The sequence below is a fragment of the Sesamum indicum genome, linkage group LG12, assembly GCF_026168435.1.
Source record: "Sesamum indicum cultivar Baizhima isolate 11 linkage group LG12, ASM2616843v1, whole genome shotgun sequence".
In the NCBI taxonomy this organism is placed as follows: Eukaryota; Viridiplantae; Streptophyta; class Magnoliopsida; order Lamiales; family Pedaliaceae; genus Sesamum; species Sesamum indicum.
The window spans coordinates 12,980,162-12,997,525 of NC_142668.1; the positions used below are offsets into that span (position 1 = coordinate 12,980,162).

A 17,364-nucleotide genomic window follows, 5' to 3' on the forward strand; every position below is an offset into this window, starting at 1 on the left:
ATGTCTTTTAGATGAGAAAACACGGTTGGGTGTTATGAATTATTTTATTTTCATATTGAGATTTATATAGTATATGTTTCATTCATCATGTACGAATATCTAATTGGCTATAATAGTTATTTAAGTGCAACAAATTAATGTAAACATGTATGTTTAAGTAATTTCAATGAATTGATACATGCGTCTATGAATATAATAGTTAATTGTATACAATGAATTGATATTATACATGAATATATTTAATTAATTACAAAGAATTGATTGATGTATGAATATAATCAATGAAACATATATGAATTCATTTATTTTCAATACATACGTACTAAATTTGCTGAATTTAAAAAGTCTCTCTTTTAATTAATAAAATATTAATTTATCGATAAATTAATATCTCTCTAAATTAATAAAATTTCATGATTCAAAAGTTATTAATTTATAAAAGTTTTACTATATATAGTCATATAACATTTTATTCTGTTGTGCGAAGCAGCAATAAAGGGGCGACCAAACATAGCAACTTTTGCTCACGTGATTATAAAAACGCTAAATTCCATTTTATTTCTTTTATATTTTTGCAAAATAGCTAAAAATCGCGCAATTCTATTTTAGTAAATTTAGCTTAAATATAACTCAATTCAAACATATTTCATCAGAAATTAATAAAAAATGAGGTGTACATATAAATAATGCCTATTACATATTTATTATGGTGTAGTTATTATATAATTAATATAAATCTTACAAAATTCGAATTAAGATTTTCCCCATTCATAGTGTTGTTTACCAAAAATAAGAGAGTAAAATCTAGAAATCTTGTCGGAATGAGATGCAATTCGCACACGTAATCCCATCAAACAACTCGAACTTTTAGTCGTAAACTGGTTATGAAACAGACAAAGATGATACTAAAAGACAACTTCACACGAGCCACATATATCTATATAAAGTCAAAACATTGCTATAACAGTAGTATACTTTCTTCGAATATCCTCATACAATCCTCTCTTTTTCTTCCATCTGCTTCAGCTTTCCCCCAGCAATGACGCTTTTCTTCAAGATCATCGGAACCCACCAGATGTTAATGCTGTTGCTGGCCGTTCTGATCGTTTCTTGTTCATACACCCAGAAAGCACAAGCCTTTAAAGCACCCTTTCGTCCCGGAGACGTATTGCCGCTGCTGCCAAGGCAAGTTTCTTGGCCTGTTTTGAACAAACTCAACAACGCAGTGGACCTTCTGCCCACTTTTGTCGGGGCGGCCTCTGCTACAAACAATTCACTCTTACACTGGAAAGGAGCTTGCTTTTACAACAACACTGCTTGGTTGGTTTTTCACAACAACAGTGGAAGTAGATTTGGGGGTGGTACTCTCCACATTAAGGTTACTGGATGCAGCTCTGCTGTTCTCTCTCTTACTATTTCCTCCTCCTTTCTTGATGTGTGTTTTTGGAGGTTTGGGATTTTGGGGTGTATGGTTTGTGGGTTTTGTTTCCTTAACCGAGCTGTTTTGGGTTTTTTGCTGAGATTGTTTTAGATTTAATTGGTAAAAGGTTGGGAAACTTGTTTGTTTCTTGGTTTCTTTTGTGTTCTTCAGGAGTGATTGTTTCTTATTAGTTTAAATTTGTAGTTTTTAATCATTTGGGACTTCGGGTATTGATTGTAATTAAAGTTTTACTGTCTGAATCGGGCCTTTTTCAAGTTTTTACTTCTTCGAATTATTTGTCTGGAAAAGTGGGAGACAGTTAAGACATAGTCATCTAGGTTGCACTCTGCTTAAATATGGTGACGTTCTGATAGATAGTAAAGGTATGGAACAGAATCTATGGGGTATGGCGATTGCAAGAAATGCTATATGTATTGCAAGAGTGTTAATTTTCCGTTTCTGTTCTTATATTTACTCTGTATACATCTCCAGGTTAGCAATGCACATAGTTGGACATGTATGGATCTTTATGTCTTTGCAACCCCGTATCAAGTAACATGGGACTATTACCTTCTTTCTCGTGAGCATACCCTTGATTTCAAAGAGTGGGAATCAGAAGCTGAATTTGAATATGTGAGTTAGATTGATTGTAACCGAATTATGCTTCATATTCTGAGGTAGTAATTTTCAGATTATAAGCATGACTGACTCCAGATGAAAATTAGGTGAAAAATAGGGGGGTTTCGATTTTTCTCATGCAAGCAGGGATGTTGGGAACCCTTCGGGCTCTCTGGGAGGTGTTGCCTTTATTCACGAATACTGATTGGGGTCAGAATGCTAATCTTGCATTTCTTGAAAAGCACATGGGTGCTTCCTTTGAAGAACGACCTCAACCATGGGTCACCAACATTACGGTGGATGATATCCACTCTGGAGATTTCCTTGTGTTGTCCAAAATTCGAGGCCGATGGGGTGCCTTTGAGACCCTAGAGAAGTGGGTGACTGGGGCTTATGCTGGTCACACTGCTGTCTGCTTAAGGGACTCTGAAGGAAAGCTATGGGTTGCTGAATCAGGACATGAAGATGAGCAGGTAATGGTTTGACTCCTCCTACAATTTGGCTTGTTTAGGTTTCTTTACTTGTTGATCGGCACATTTCCAATTTTGCCTAGTTTTTAGAGTTGCATTTTCTAAATGATCAACCATATTCCACTGCTTCTGATCCTTTAACTTTCTGAAGTCTTCTGATACAGTTATTCCCATACATTCTGTTGTCAGATAATAACATGTCTACCTTTTAAAATTTACTTCTTGTAGGGAGAAGACATTATTGCCGTCTTACCGTGGGATGAATGGTGGGAATTTGAGCTGACAAAAGATGATGCCAATCCGCAGATAGCACTGCTTCCCTTGCATCCTGACCTTCGTGCCAAGTTCAACGAGAGTGCAGCCTGGGAATATGCAAAAAGCATGTCTGGATTACCTTATGGTTATCATAACTTGATATTTAGCTGGATAGACACTATTAACGGAAATTATCCAGCACCTTTGGATGCTCACCTGGTACTTCCTATTTCAGTCTTTTAAGACTTCTTATTCAAGCCGGTACCATCTCACATTTTTTATTATCTGAGCTGCTAGGTGATTAATCCATCGTCTCAGCCCCTGCATGCTATCTTTTGCTGAGAGTATTGAATTTTTTCTTCTTCTGTCTTAATTTGTTGGACATTTACAGGTTGCTTCAGTTATGACTGTTTGGACTCAGTTGGCTCCTGCGTATGCTGGTAACATGTGGAATGAAGCATTGAACAAACGACTTGGAACTCAGGTTTATTAATATCAATCTCACTGATTTAGCGCTTACAAATTTTTAAGGATGTGAAGAAGTTATGAGCATATTATTGTTTTCAGTAGATTATCAGGGAATTGAGCATCTCTAATTGAACAAATTACTGCATGAAAACATTTTTGGACGGCCCATTGTTTTCTTCTTTCCTCCTCAAACGGGGAGGAAGGTTTTGTTGTTTGTACTTTCGCCTAAAATTCTAAGGTGCAAACGAGCACATGTTTAAGGGTTTAACATTCACCAATTTATGAAATTCTTGGAAAGAGGGTTGGCTTGCGTCTAATTAAACTTTACTTATGTTGTCCTGATTTCTCAGTAAGTACGATACAATATACTAAATATGATAAAAAATTTTGTTTCTCCAGAACTTAAGTCTTTCTGAAATTATTGTCGAAGTCGAGAAGCGTGGATCATCTTTTGGTGAATTGTTGGCAATTCCTGAACAAGATAATTGGGTTTATGCTGATGGGAAGTCAACATCGTGCGTTGCTTTTGTCTTCGAAATGTACGAGGAAGCAGGGCTGTTTGGTGAACTTGCAAGCTCTATTCAAGTCACTGAGTTCACAGTAAGTACATCATTCCTCTATCATTTCTTCTGATTTCAGATGGGAAGGTAGCTAATAAGTTGCTTATAACACTCCTGCAAACGAATCTCACAGTTAGGTTAAGCATTACTTGGAATCTTCATTAACTTGTTCCAACTTTTCCAGATAAAAGATGCTTACTCTCTCAAGTTCTTTGAAAACAATTCAAGCCGTTTGCCCAAGTGGTGCAACGATGGGGACACGGTAAAACTCCCTTTCTGCCAAATTCGAGGGAAATACAGGATGGAATTACCTGGATACAATACCATGGATCCTTATCCTCACATGAACGAGAGGTGCCCATCCTTGCCACCGAAATATCTCAGACCAGCAGGCTGCTGATACATGAGCTGCCTGAAATTGTAGTTTTAAATTATCTTGTACATCTTAGTTGGTTAACATGTAATACTCAAAACGTTTGGCCTGCCTAATGTCGTCCACCCGGTACAAGTGAAGACTTGTATCCTTAGAAGATTTGTAATATTTCATGGAAAACCAGTAGCCCATGATTGTACAGCACAATCCCTAGAGTATTTGAAATACAGCCCAATTTACAGGAGAAAAAGGGTTCCAACAGAAAACTGTAGACTATTGTTATGTTCAACGGCACATGAATGCTTATACGCAGGTTTCATAACTAGGAAACCATATATTTCTGTTATATCATTTAATTACAGCACTTTCTTTGATACAATTTGGATTGGAAGTCCTTGATACAACACATGAATGCTACTCTATAAAGTGAAAGAACAAAATACTATCATAAATGGACCAATAGGAACAAAAGTCCACTTTTAAATTATAACGTGAGAACACATACATTTTTTCGGTGAGAATGGTGAACTCTGGCGGAAAATGGTCTAAAATCACTAAATTTTAAAAGATATTGAACCAAAATACTAATTTAAAAAGTTAAATAACAAAAATGTCAAATAGCTAAGTCACATAACCAAAAGTATATTTAAGCCTTAATGAAAACAATGCCCAGAAATTGAAAGAATGGAAAATCCAGAATATTATTAAATGGAATTGGGACGACTTCAAAACAAGACTTTGAAAATGTCAACCTAAGTACTGACTCAGTTCCAATAAATTAGGTTGGACACTGAAGACTGACATATTGCTGATGATTTTGAAATAAATTACTACAGTTTTATGACAATACTCAACATTGACTTGCCTGAATAGTCTGTCTGTGCTCCGATATGCACAAGGTAGAGGCCAAAGAAACGTTGAAATATTGATTGTGAGAGCTCGAACTAATTAGGAAAGAGAAAGGTTTTGTCTGTTACTGCAATGGAATCTTGTCTTCATACATGAGAAACATTTTGTCTGTTACTGCAATAGAATCTTGTCTTGACGGGATTTACAAATAAAACTATGCCCAGAAAGCCAGGCTGCCGAGTTAAAGACTCAGAATACGAGATTAGTCCGTCTCTTTGTGTGTCTGTGCTCCAATATCCATTAAGTAGAGGCAATGATTGACAACTTGTAACATAAAAATTTGCAAGTCGATTTGGCCCAGCGTTCAGGTTTCAGCCATTGACTTCTAAGTCATGTATATTTACATACCATGGGAATCAACTATACCAACATATATGCATGGTAAATCCATTAATGTATGTCAATATCAGCTGCACTTATGGCTTCTTGGTAGCATTTCAGGCAAAATATACTTATTTTGAGGCAATACATTACCCTCACTAGTTCTTGCCGCAGACATCCTCAGCAGAGATGTTTGATTAACAGACATCTCCGACTCACTGTGATGGGGACGTAGGAGCTAAATACACTATCTTCACTCCTTAATTTAGCGAGCTTCTTTTATGTGGTTGATGTTAAGAAATTGAAGTGTGTCCTTTTCCTTCTCACTTTTGAAGCTTCTCTTCTTACATCACTCCCTCTTAACCAGGATAGGCTCGGCCAACAAAAGTGCAAAACAGCAAAAAGTCGGTCATTGTTCAAGCTTCTGACCATACTATCATATGAGCTACACAGCAACAGAAAAAAAAACCTAAGAGAATGTCTTGTCTTCCAAAAATTTACTCATCAAACAATCTTTTAAGAGCAAATAACTGAGTGACATAACAAGTGATGCTTATAAGTAGTAATAAATTCAGATTTAAGGTGAAGAAATCTTGCTATAGCATCTCAGGAAAAGGTAAATAAAGAACTCTGTTGAGGAAGAACTTGGCCAAGTACAACATTCTTATTAGTTAGTTAGCCATATCAAATAGCTAGACTGCCCACAGGAAGTACTTCCATTTTGGTATTGGAATTGCATATTCAGAGGGAATGCGCAAATATGCCTCAATAGGCCACTTTTATGTTCAAGTGTCACAGTATCTAGATCACACCACTTCCTTCGGTATAATTTCAATTGGAAGTCCTTGATTGGGTTCTGGCAGAGGATGCCTTTGGTAGCCGTTATCCTTGCAGCAGAGTTGCCATGTAAACTGAGTAACCAGATAATGAATCGTCGCAAGAGTTTCCATCTTTGCAAACTCATATCCGGGACAAATACGAGCTCCCCCTCCAAATGGAATGTAACAGTAAGGTGGTATAGATTCTGGACTCTCAAACCTGGCTGGATCAAATTTTGATGGTTCTGGGAAAATGGTATCATCCAGGTGAGTCATGCTAGTGACCCAGAATATCTGTATCAGCAAGAATTGTGTTGGAAAATTTCAGTTTCAAGTAATTGAAACAACATTTTGAAATATAACAATCGGATTTAGAAATCAAAAGCAATTAGAGTCACATTGGAACAAATAACATTAAACAGTTAGAAACACTATTAACAACAAAAGAATAATTCAATTGAAAACTTACAACGAGAATTGTATCGTAACAATTCTCAGTCTAATTGTAATAGATAATTTTAACTGAATTGCAGAGTTACTGCTTACCTTGAAGAAAATATATATTCCGTATCAATAGTGCACCAGGTACACGTAATTTCTCCCAGGTTAAGACGTTTGCGGTTCTTTCGGTTTTAGCACTACCCGGAAAACACCTCGAACAAACACTCAAAAGCTTGTTACCGAAACTAAGTTCAAATTTATGAAATATTGGGAGAGAGGCCGAGAGAGAAATTGTTTCAGGAGAGATTGAGAAACGAACTTGAAGTTGTGTCTTGCAAATGAGAAATGGATAGCCTATATATAGGCATGACCAAATCCACTACTAATTGCATCAATAAAATCAACCATAAAATGCCTTCAAATCCAAATGAAACAGCCATGAAACGGTAAAAAAATTTCCTGTAACAACAAAGAGGTTAAGAGGCCATAATGAGGTGATTCAATTCTCTTCAAATTTCAATTCTATGGGTTTCAATATGAAATCAAATTTCAACCATCCCCCACAAACTCATAGATTTGAACTTAAGTTTTTGTGATTTCCTTTAAAAAATAGTACCTTTCGATTTGAACTACTGTCTAAGTTATCTGACGTCAGTTATCACCAGGTCAAATAGAACTAAGCCTTGAATTTGAATCTGTGAGTGTGACAACGTCTGTCAGTAACAACAAGCCACCAGCTTTGTATTGATCTTTAGGGTTGACACTTAGGCCATGTGTCCTGATCCTACTTATGAATGCTTTCAGGAATAACCCAATTCCTTAGTTGTGACCAAACAACAACATTCACTAGTTGGGTGTCTCCAAGGATGCATTGCTAGCATCTCCTCTTGGAAGAATTGACCCCATTCAGAGATAAACTCTTAATATACTTGTAGTAACAGCACCTTATAGAATTTCAGGGGATAGACTCTAGATACAAAGTGTATCAGCCTATTTTGGTGCTCTGACATACCTTTACGAGTTGTTGATACCACATTGAACCTTTACCGAAGAACACCTCGAACAAATATTCAAAAACTTGTAACCGAAAGTAAGTTCAAATTACTGAAATATTGGGAGAGAGGCCGAGAGAAAAATTGTTTCAGGAGAAAGATTAAGAAAGAAACTTGAAGTTGTGTCTTGAAAATGAGAAATGGATAGTCTATATATAGGCATGACCAAATGAACTACTAATTGCATCCATAAAATCAGCCATAAAATGCCTTCAAAGTCCAAATGAAACAGCCATGAAACGGCAAAAAAATTTTCCTGTAACAACAAAGAGGTTAAGAGGCCATAATGAGATGATTCAATTCTCTTCAAATTTCAATTGGTTTCTATTTGAAATCAAATTTCAACAATTTGGAATTCATTATTTCCGAGCTTTATGATACCAAAGTCTGTTTAGGTAACGAACATGAAAAAGTATTTGCATATGGTTAATGTAAGCAAGAATACAGGAGGTTTTTCTTACTTGCCATCCTTTTGGTATTATGTATCCTTCAAACTCAATGTCCTCTAATGCCTTTCTGAAGCCTCCAAATGTAGGAGGAATCGTTCGAAGAATCTCCATTGCTACTCTCCATGTGTACTTCATCTTGGCAAGATCTTCCCATTTCAACAGCTCTCCAGAGGGCTTGCTCTTTTTAATCTCCTCTTGTTCTGCAGATCCCCAGAAACGATAAACGGGCAATCGTTTTTTCCGTAATTCAACATAAGGAATAGAAGAAAAATGTAGAAAGAAGCAGTGAATGTGTACCTGTTAGAACGGCTGCATGTATATTTGGATCATTTGCCAGAATTTGGATAATAAAAGTAATTAAAACTGAGGATGTATCATATCCACCAATCATAATAAGCATAACATTTTGTACGATCTCATCCTCAGACATCAATTCTTGATCATCTTCCCCACGAATGCTGAGCAAGCAGGTAATGAGATCTTGATGAGACGAGGCCCCATTTTCAAGTTCAATCCTTTTCTCACTTATAAGCTGTTTCAATATTCTCTGAATCTCAGCACTGGCCTTGAGGCTGCGGTTGAAGCGCGTGAACGGCAGATTAACCGGGAACGACCACACCCCTGCCATTATGTGTTGAAAATACTGAATAAGTGAGTCTCGTCTTGCTCCTCTTTCAACACCAAAAAGAAGGGAGCAAATTATGTTGAACGTCAGCGTCTTCATCAGTGGTAAAACCTGAGTACCACCACTAATAAGCAAACTAATGATCTGGGAAAAGAGGGACTATTCACAAAAGACCATGGAAGAGTAACAAATTAACATACCGTAACTTTCTGTTTCCCTTGCCAATGCATTAGAAGATGCAACCTGATTTCTTCGTCCATCTTTCCAACATAGATCTTTAAGCTATCTGCCTTGAGGAACGAAGCAAGAGCTTTTCTGACACGCATATGTTCTTCGCCACTGAGTTCCACCAGGCTGCGGTCACCAAGTATCCTCTTCATAGATTCCGTCTGATGGTTGCTCATGTTGCTGCCATCACTTGAGAACACAAGTTTGTTGGCAGCCTGTCCATGGATGAAAACAGTTGGTTTTCCAAAGAGACTCATCTTCGAGATTGGACCATATCTTTTAGCTCTTTCTGCAAACCATTTTTCAGCCGTGTTAGCCCTCATTGCCCAGAGAAAGCCAAGGCTCTGGCCTATAACTGGTATTCCTAATGATCCAGGGGGCAACCGTTTCAATAGTAGTCGTCTTCTCCTAATAATAAGGAGATAAAAGATAGGAAACAGGAAGAGGGAAAGGAGGAAGAGAATGTTCATGACTTCAAGATAGAGAGAGATGAAGGTGCTGAAGGCTCAGGTTCTTCTACCTGGAGCTTTTGGTCAACGGGGCTTGTGTGCCTGATTGGTTTACAGTTCTATATGTAAGAAACGTTTTTCCTGAGTTACTGCAATGGAATCTTGTCTTGATATATGAGAAACGTTTTGACTGAGTTACTGCAATAAGATCTTGTCTTGATGTATGAGAATCGTTTTGTCTGTTACTGCATTTTTAATCTTGTCTTGATTGAGTTTACGATTAGATCATATGTTCATTTTGGACTTAGATGATAACACCAGCTAAAACAATGCCCAGAAAATCCAGGGGTTGCAGAGTGGAAAATTCAGTGAAGCCCGTTCGTCTGTGGTCAATATGCATTAAGTAGAGGCTGGAAATCAAGAAAAGTCATAGAGCACTATGTAAAATCTCAAGAGAAGTTACATAGAGTAATTCCACCCCCCACCCAATAAAAAAAAAAAAAAAAAAAAAAAAAACTCTCTTGATACAATCATTGTACGTAAGTCACAACAATAAAATGCCAACCAGCAACCTTGACAAATCCATGTAGTTTGGCATGTTTTCATAGAAACAGAGCATGAATCATCTGTGTAGGAGAAACTGTCAATGCTATTACTCAGTCTTCGGTGGAATATGGTTCCCTCCAGTGGCAATTTTGTAAATATAAAACACAGTCATGGCGAGGCTGCAAACAAGAATCAAGATGGCAAAAATTAACATATTTGGTAGAATCAGTCGTATTTATGGAAATGCTCATAATTCATTGACACGCAATAAGATTTTGACATCCAAAAATCTATATAAAATTCTCAAAGAAAAGCAAACCAGAAAAATTGTGTGCAAGCTTCTTTCATGTGCCTGATGTTAAGATGGAATCTATCCTTTTCCTTCTCACTTTTTAAGCTTCTTTCTTTACATCACTCCCACTAAACCAGGTTATGCTCAGCCAAGAAAAGCCCAAAACAGCAAAAAGTCAGTCAAGCTCACCATGCTATTGTATTGAGCTACAATCAACATAAAAAACAACCTAACAGAATGTCTTATTCTTCCAAAAATTTACTCATTGAACAATTTTTAAGGTAAATATCTTTCTGTTAAAGCTGAGGGAAAGGTAATAAAGAACTCGGTTGAGGAAGAAATCTTGGCCCAAGTATAACCCTTTCATTAGTTGGTTAGCCACATCAAATAACTAGACTATCAACAAGAAATAGTTCGATTAATTGAATTACGTATTCAAAGAGAATGTGCAAATAGGCCTCTGTGTGTGTGTGTGTGTGTTTCAATTAAGCAAAATGCATAACTATCTTGTATGGCATTTTGCAAATGCAACAAATGAATTAGCAACATTATACTCAGAGAAGAATCCACAACATTATACAATATTAGGTGAGAGAAGCCAAGGTATGCAACTTTGGACGATATATGATCCGGCTAGAAAAGAGATGGAATAGCATGTTCATTCTTTTCGATTTACCTTATTCCAGCAACAATACCAGGTGGCATTATCTTTCCAGTTTGCATGTATCGCTGTCCCATGATCCATGTCAGTATGGCAGCAACAGCTGTTTAAGGCAGTGCTAGATCAGTAACACAGCAGTTCGGACAATAAAATACCAACATGGTTGATGACCCAAAACTTCAATCAGTAAAACAGGCAATATTAATCTTTGTTTCTCAAGTCTTACTACCAAAATTCACATTTCCATCAATGTAAGCCATTCGCATGTACTTAAAAGTTTGTTAATGCTGCTCAAAACTTTTGTCAAAATTCAAATACAGCAGCCGGAGAGAATGTTGCGAAGCCAAAAGATGACCCAAACTTTCTCCGAATTTAGTAAAATTCTAGTCAAGTTGGTTACAAATACAAATTCCCTTCTGTTGCAGTTATTTTGAAACATTTATGACAGGATTTCTGCGCAACTTCCCAAGTACTGACAAAGCAACAATCAAGCAATTTCAAAAATAAAAAGGCCAGATTTCCGACCAACATAATCAACAAAAGAATGAATTCGGACGGCTATATTGGGAAGAAAATACATAACATCACAATGACAAAGCTATCGGAAACTCTCCAAATCAGTGATAAAACTTTAAACTATTTACCAAAGAGAAGCCGTCCTTAATTCTTGTAATCTGTATCTTTATCTTGTACATTTGTAAAGAAAAGCTGGGACATCAGAGCATTAGGATAAAATATTTCCTAATTTCACATTGATAATGTTGCCAGCTTTCAACAAGAAACAAGCATTTCTGTCCTTCTACGCCCAGATCGAAATCATGACAGCATAAACTAAAGAGTTTACCAAATTCCACAAACACATAGACAATTCCACTAAAAAAATCATCAAATCAAATCCAATCAACTCAACTACGACATGTGAACGTGTTAACTCTGATAAAACGAGGCATACCCGTTTCAAGAATCAAAGCGAAGTAAGAGTTTTTGTGTTTATGGAAAGCTTGGAGGCTGAGATAACCGGCGAGGACAAGCAGCAAACCAGTGCCGAGACCCCCAGCCAGTGACGCAGTGCTGCCTTTCTTGGCGTACCCGATGACGCCACCTAACACCAGAAGCAGCCCGTATGGAATAGTGAAGCAAAAATCATGCATCTTGGAGCTGGGTTTTCCGAAAAGATTGAAATTTTTGGGGAGAATCGAGCAAAAATTAAGAGATCAGAGAGCAAATATTGAAATCGTTCTGATGCTTCAAGCTGGAAGCTTCTTCGCAATCTGGTGAGTCAGATGCACGTAACGACCACCAACTACGTTGACCTTTAGTTTTGTTTGCCGTTTTCCCGAAATTAATCTTGATCTTTAATGAAAGGACTGAAGTGTCCGCTTTCTGTATTTAGCAGACAGATCACAGACTGCAACTGCTTGCAGATTTTTGGAGGGTATTATTGTCAATATGAAAATGTTTTCGCGTGGGCGCCACAATCCTCTGAATAGTGCGTTAATGACTTTTTTTCTTTTTTACTTTTAACTTTTCTTTCTTTCTTTTTTTTGGAAGCAATTTTTTACCCTAAAAAATAAAGTGAAGTTTTCATTTTTTTTTTTTCAAAATAGTTTGTAAAATTTTTAGCATATTATTTTTGAAACTTATAAATATTTTAAAAGAAAATAATAAATAATATCTTATAAATTTGAGACCATCTTATGAAAATAAAATATTTGAAAAGCTCTTGTTAAAAGGATTTTGTAGTATTTTTTTTGTTTGGATTTTGTAGTATTTTGATTCTAGGGTTTGTGCTTTGTAATGAAATTTATTGCTTCACCTTCAACGTCAGGGTAATGTTTCTGCATTCTGAATGATCGGAAAGGTGAAAGTGAAACGCAGTCAATCAAATGCCTGCTCCCTTTCGATCCGGAATTGGATTGCAAAGGGGAAACGCCCAATTCTACTTTATCAATCCATTGAGAAACAAAATCCCCACATTTCAGCAACCGAAAACCCTAATTTTCCGAATGGTAAATCAATCTGGGTCTACAAGGAGACCCACTTGCCCATCATGCTCCAAACCGACGCCCATTTGTCTATGTAACCGACTCCGCTCTCCTGCTCTCCATAACTCTGTTACTGTCACCATTCTCCAACATAGTCTTGAGAAAAAGCACCCTCTGAATTCCACACGAATCGCAACCATTGGGCTAAAATATGTCGATGTAATTACAGTTTCCGATGTTAATTTACAAGCCCGGTTCTTTATTCGGTTGCTCAACTCCGGTTGTAGAACGGATGGGGTCAAATGTGATGAAGACAGCCATCTGTTTGATGAAATGTCGAGTGAAGGAGAGAATACTGAGTTTGTTGGCAGGGCCATTTCAGGACTGCCGTCTGAAGAAGTAGCTCTCGTAGATTCAGAAGCTACTGCTATCAGTTTTACCATTGGAAAATATGGATTCATTAGCTCCTTTAGTAATCATTGGATGACACTGGATGAATGTCAGAATATGAGCTTTGATCAGCTATTGGCCTCAGATATAGCTGTCGATGATATAAGAAAAGGGTTTGTTGTGAAGAAACTTCAGATGCGGCCTATAGAAGGGAGCAATGAATACGAAGAAAGTAAAGAATTTGAAATTGCAATTCCTTCAGGATCAGTGCTTTTATTTCCAAGCGAACGATCAATCGACGTTGAGGCTGTGGATTTTGAGGTTAAGAATTTGATCGTGTTGGATGGAACATGGGCCAAGGCCAAGAGAATGTACAATGAGAACCCTTGGTTGAGATTCTTGCCGCACATAAGGTTGGATGTAGATAAGTTGAGCTTGTACAGCGATGTGAGGCATCAACCAAGGGCTGGATATTTATCGACGATCGAGAGCATTGTGTATGCTATGAAGGCCATTGGGGAAGACTCTGAGGGATTGGATGGCCTCTTGGATGTGTTTGAATCCATGATTGGAGATCAAAGGCGATGCAAAGATGAAAGGTTGAGCAAAGCTTCTGGGAAGTGAGCATTTGATTGATTGTACTGCGTTTGGATTTAGTCTCATTTATTACTGCCATGACTTAGCTTAACAAATGACCATGAGAAGCAATGCGGAAAAGGGACAACCTAGAGATGGCCGTTCATTCTGTTAGAAAAGATGAAAACTAAGCCAAATTTTTGCATGGGTCAAGGTTGGTGGTGGATTGTGTTGAAAAAGATTCCAGACCTCAAAGCCTTTTGTTTCCACAGGTTGGCCATCGAGTTCTGTAATAGCCTTCCTTTGTGCACGAAAATAAAGCTTGGAGGTTCAGATCAGCGTTGGCTTGTGCAGAGGGAGTTTCTTTGGGGGATTCAGTCCCTGCGACTGAATCAATTGGGAACGACAAATTCAAAATAGAAAGTATAGCTCGTTCTTTCACCACTTCGGTTTCTTGCACATTGCTACATAAACAGTTAGTTGAATATTAATTTGCCCAATGGTTGATGAACTTGTCTGAAATCTTACCAAATACTCGTACATTTCCGTTAACCATTATGGAAAATATGGTTGCAAACTCTCTTTAACTGCAGCAGTCGATTGTCGTCATATTTTAGTTATCAATAGTTGCTAAGTTTATCTTAAAATCTTAACTTAAAACACACACACACACATATATATATTTATATTACTTGATCACGTCCAAATATCTAACTCTTTTTTGGTTTTTTTCTCCGGAGACTCGGCTAATAAAAACAACCCTGTTTTTGTTGGTTTAAAGAATTATTTTAACTTAAATTATCATTGTTTTAATTTAAAAATAAAGTAAAATTACGACGGGCTCCTAACACTTTTTATAATTATAAATGCTCTTCATTTTCTTAAAAAAAAAATTATAAATATTTTTTTAAAAATTTAATAAACTGTCATAAGGCTTAGTCGTTAGATTGTCGTTAATATCATGAATTATTTATAATTTTAAGAAAATAAAAAATAGAAAATGAAAAATGTTAAGAAAGTCTTAAAATTTTCTTAAAAAATATTAAGTATGAATAATTATAACTTTCATAACATTTACACTAATGAGATTTAAGCCATTGCCAAAATTACTGCTATTTATGCTACGGAGAGAGAGAGGTTGATCAACTCTCTCCATCTCTGTCTTTTGGAGTATTCGCAGACCCCGAAACTTTTCTGATGTTGAAGCTCTTTTCATGGCGACGCTCAATCCAACACCCACAACCCTTGAACCTCAGGTTATTTCCTCATCTGCTGCCCTCGCCCTCGCCCTTGCCCTTGCCCTTGCCCTTCCTCTTCATCTCTCGTTTTCTGGGCTACTCTCCACCTGCAGAAGATGAAGAAATATACGACCCCCCTTTTTCTCCCACCCCTACACAAACCGCCAAAAGGAAAAACAAGTCAAAATTCATTAAAAAGAAGAACCAAACGCAGAAAGTCGCCAACAAAATTAATTCCGATGGTGCCAATGGCTTTCCGGTGAAGTCCGAATTGCCATTTGATTTTATGTACTCTTACTCAGAGACCAGCCGGGGTGTTGAGCCCATTGGTTTTCGCGAACCCAAGAGGTTTTCGCCCTTCGGGCCGAGCCGGATTGATCGGAAATGGACTGGGACAAGAGCTCCAGCCGAGCAAAAGCCGGATTTGGAGAAGTTGGCGGAGAAGCGCCAAAGGGTTCTTGGGGAGCCACTCTCCGAGGAGGAGGTTACGGAGCTCGTGGAGAAATATCGCCACAGCAATTGCTCCCGCCAAATTAATTTGGGTAAATTTTCAGTTTTTCTAAATCTTTTCTTCCGAGCATTGTGATTGGAATTTTTTCTCTCTACTGTGGTTTATGTATTATAAGGAAGCATGACCCATAAAATGGTTTTCTGTTCATTCTTGTAAGCATGGTTGATAGTATCGACCGATGTCCAATCATAGTGGTAGATACATATCCGGCTGCAGCATGGGCCGATTTGGCTACTGTATAATGTATATTCCTTGTGTGCAGAATTCACCTCACTTGAATTTTTGAATTCACGGATGAGCTTGAAACATCTCATTAGAGTTGGAACTTCTATTACGATTCTCCTAAAGCCATTTACCTTTTTTTGAAATGAAAAAAGTTATCCTGATTATGGTAGGAAAAGGAGGTGTTACGCATAACATGCTAGAAGACATCCACAACCACTGGAGAAGAGCTGAAGCAGTGCGAATCAAGTGCTTGGGGGTGCCAACTCTGGACATGGACAACATTTGTTTCCATCTTGAGGTTTCAACCCTGACAATTTTTTTCTGCAGAATCTCGCCGTTTATTAGCTAATGAGGGTTGCAGTATGTTTGTAGGACAAATCTGGAGGAAAGATTATATATCGTCACATAAATATCCTTCTCCTATATCGTGGTCGTAACTATGACCCTGACAAGCGGCCGCAGGTTCCAATAATGCTGTGGAAGCCTCACGCACCAATTTATCCGAAGCTTGTGACTAATGTTGCTGATGGCCTGACATTTGAAGAAACTAAGGAGATGCGGAACAGAGGGCTTAATTCTCCTGCCTTAATGAAACTCAGTAATTATATTGAAGTTCAATCCTGACAGACTCTGATTTTATAGTATTAGTTGTTTAATTTCACCTCTGCATTTTGCAGCTAGGAATGGTGTATATGTAAATGTTGTGGAGAGAGTAAGAACGAAATTTGAGACTGAAGAAGTAGTAAGGTTAGACTGTACTCATGTGGGCACAAGCGACTGTAAGAAGATTGGCGTCAAACTGAGGGTATGAGAATTCTAATTGAAATCTAAGTTGTCTGTTGATGACAATTTTGTCCTAATCTGTCTTCTCTAGAAGGAAGTTATGATCCTTCAATTCGATTTCTATCTTGGATGCAGGATCTGGTTCCTTGCGTTCCTCTCTTGTTCAAAGATGAACAGATTATACTGTGGAAGGGATACAAAGAACGTGAATGAAACCTTCATTCATATGTGGAACTTTCAAGCCAGAAAATGGTGGGGCAAAACGGTGTAAACCTGATGCAGTTGCACTAGAGATTTCTGATCACCTCCCTAGCTAGCAAGAATTGGTGGCTGCAGTTTCAAACTCAGGTTTGCACGGATTTTCCTGACAGGTTAGATTGGTGAGCACTAGAGAATGTGCAGGCAACTGACTTGATGTATGATTAGGGAACTTCTCGACTTATCAAGTGTATCATCCTGCACTTTCTGTGTTAGTCATGGCCCTTTGGGATTTTTTACAATCTATCAGAAACTTTAACAGTGAACACGGACTCCTGATGAATGGAACTATTCTTATGTCAAATTTGATATTTGATATTAAATACACTGGTCAAGTTTTCACCGATCTAATCATGCAGTCTGTTTGGCATATAAGAGAATAGTCATTCTGACTCATACGGGAAAATAAAGATTGGACATTCTACGTGCTGTATGCTAAGGTC

The 17,364-nt window shown here is 37.5% G+C and overlaps 5 protein-coding genes across 5 annotated transcripts; 3 read left to right on the forward strand and 2 right to left on the reverse strand.

Annotated features, from left to right (window-relative positions):
• Positions 1-955: 955 nt before the first annotated feature.
• LOC105174849 (uncharacterized) lies at positions 956-4,510 on the forward strand. Its single transcript, XM_011097070.3, has 7 exons — positions 956-1,378; positions 1,913-2,053; positions 2,146-2,511; positions 2,737-2,982; positions 3,155-3,247; positions 3,631-3,831; positions 3,976-4,510. The coding sequence occupies exons 1-7, from the start codon at positions 1,040-1,042 to the stop codon at positions 4,189-4,191; spliced, it is 1,602 nt and encodes a 533-aa protein (XP_011095372.1). The 5' UTR covers positions 956-1,039; the 3' UTR covers positions 4,192-4,510.
• Positions 4,511-6,000: 1,490 nt separating this feature from the next.
• On the reverse strand, positions 6,001-9,673 carry LOC105174850 (taxadiene 5-alpha-hydroxylase). The gene is made up of 4 exons (XM_011097071.3): positions 8,980-9,673; positions 8,452-8,890; positions 8,167-8,354; positions 6,001-6,506 (listed from the first exon to the last, which is right to left on the reverse strand). The coding sequence occupies exons 1-4, from the start codon at positions 9,475-9,477 to the stop codon at positions 6,201-6,203; spliced, it is 1,431 nt and encodes a 476-aa protein (XP_011095373.1). The 5' UTR covers positions 9,478-9,673; the 3' UTR covers positions 6,001-6,200.
• A 147-nt stretch (positions 9,674-9,820) lies between these two features.
• LOC105174852 (protein FATTY ACID EXPORT 5) lies at positions 9,821-12,256 on the reverse strand. Its single transcript, XM_011097072.3, has 3 exons — positions 11,908-12,256; positions 10,971-11,058; positions 9,821-10,181 (listed from the first exon to the last, which is right to left on the reverse strand). Exons 1-3 carry the CDS (start codon positions 12,104-12,106, stop codon positions 10,109-10,111), a joined length of 360 nt encoding a protein of 119 aa, XP_011095374.1. The 5' UTR covers positions 12,107-12,256; the 3' UTR covers positions 9,821-10,108.
• A 433-nt stretch (positions 12,257-12,689) lies between these two features.
• LOC105174853 (DTW domain-containing protein) lies at positions 12,690-14,417 on the forward strand. The gene has a single exon (XM_011097073.3). The coding sequence runs from the start codon at positions 12,842-12,844 to the stop codon at positions 13,952-13,954; it is 1,113 nt and encodes a 370-aa protein (XP_011095375.1). The 5' UTR covers positions 12,690-12,841; the 3' UTR covers positions 13,955-14,417.
• A 584-nt stretch (positions 14,418-15,001) lies between these two features.
• LOC105174854 (RNA-binding CRS1 / YhbY (CRM) domain-containing protein) lies at positions 15,002-17,267 on the forward strand. Its single transcript, XM_011097074.3, has 5 exons — positions 15,002-15,686; positions 16,051-16,178; positions 16,253-16,478; positions 16,558-16,685; positions 16,799-17,267. The coding sequence occupies exons 1-5, from the start codon at positions 15,104-15,106 to the stop codon at positions 16,874-16,876; spliced, it is 1,143 nt and encodes a 380-aa protein (XP_011095376.1). The 5' UTR covers positions 15,002-15,103; the 3' UTR covers positions 16,877-17,267.
• Positions 17,268-17,364: the final 97 nt, after the last annotated feature.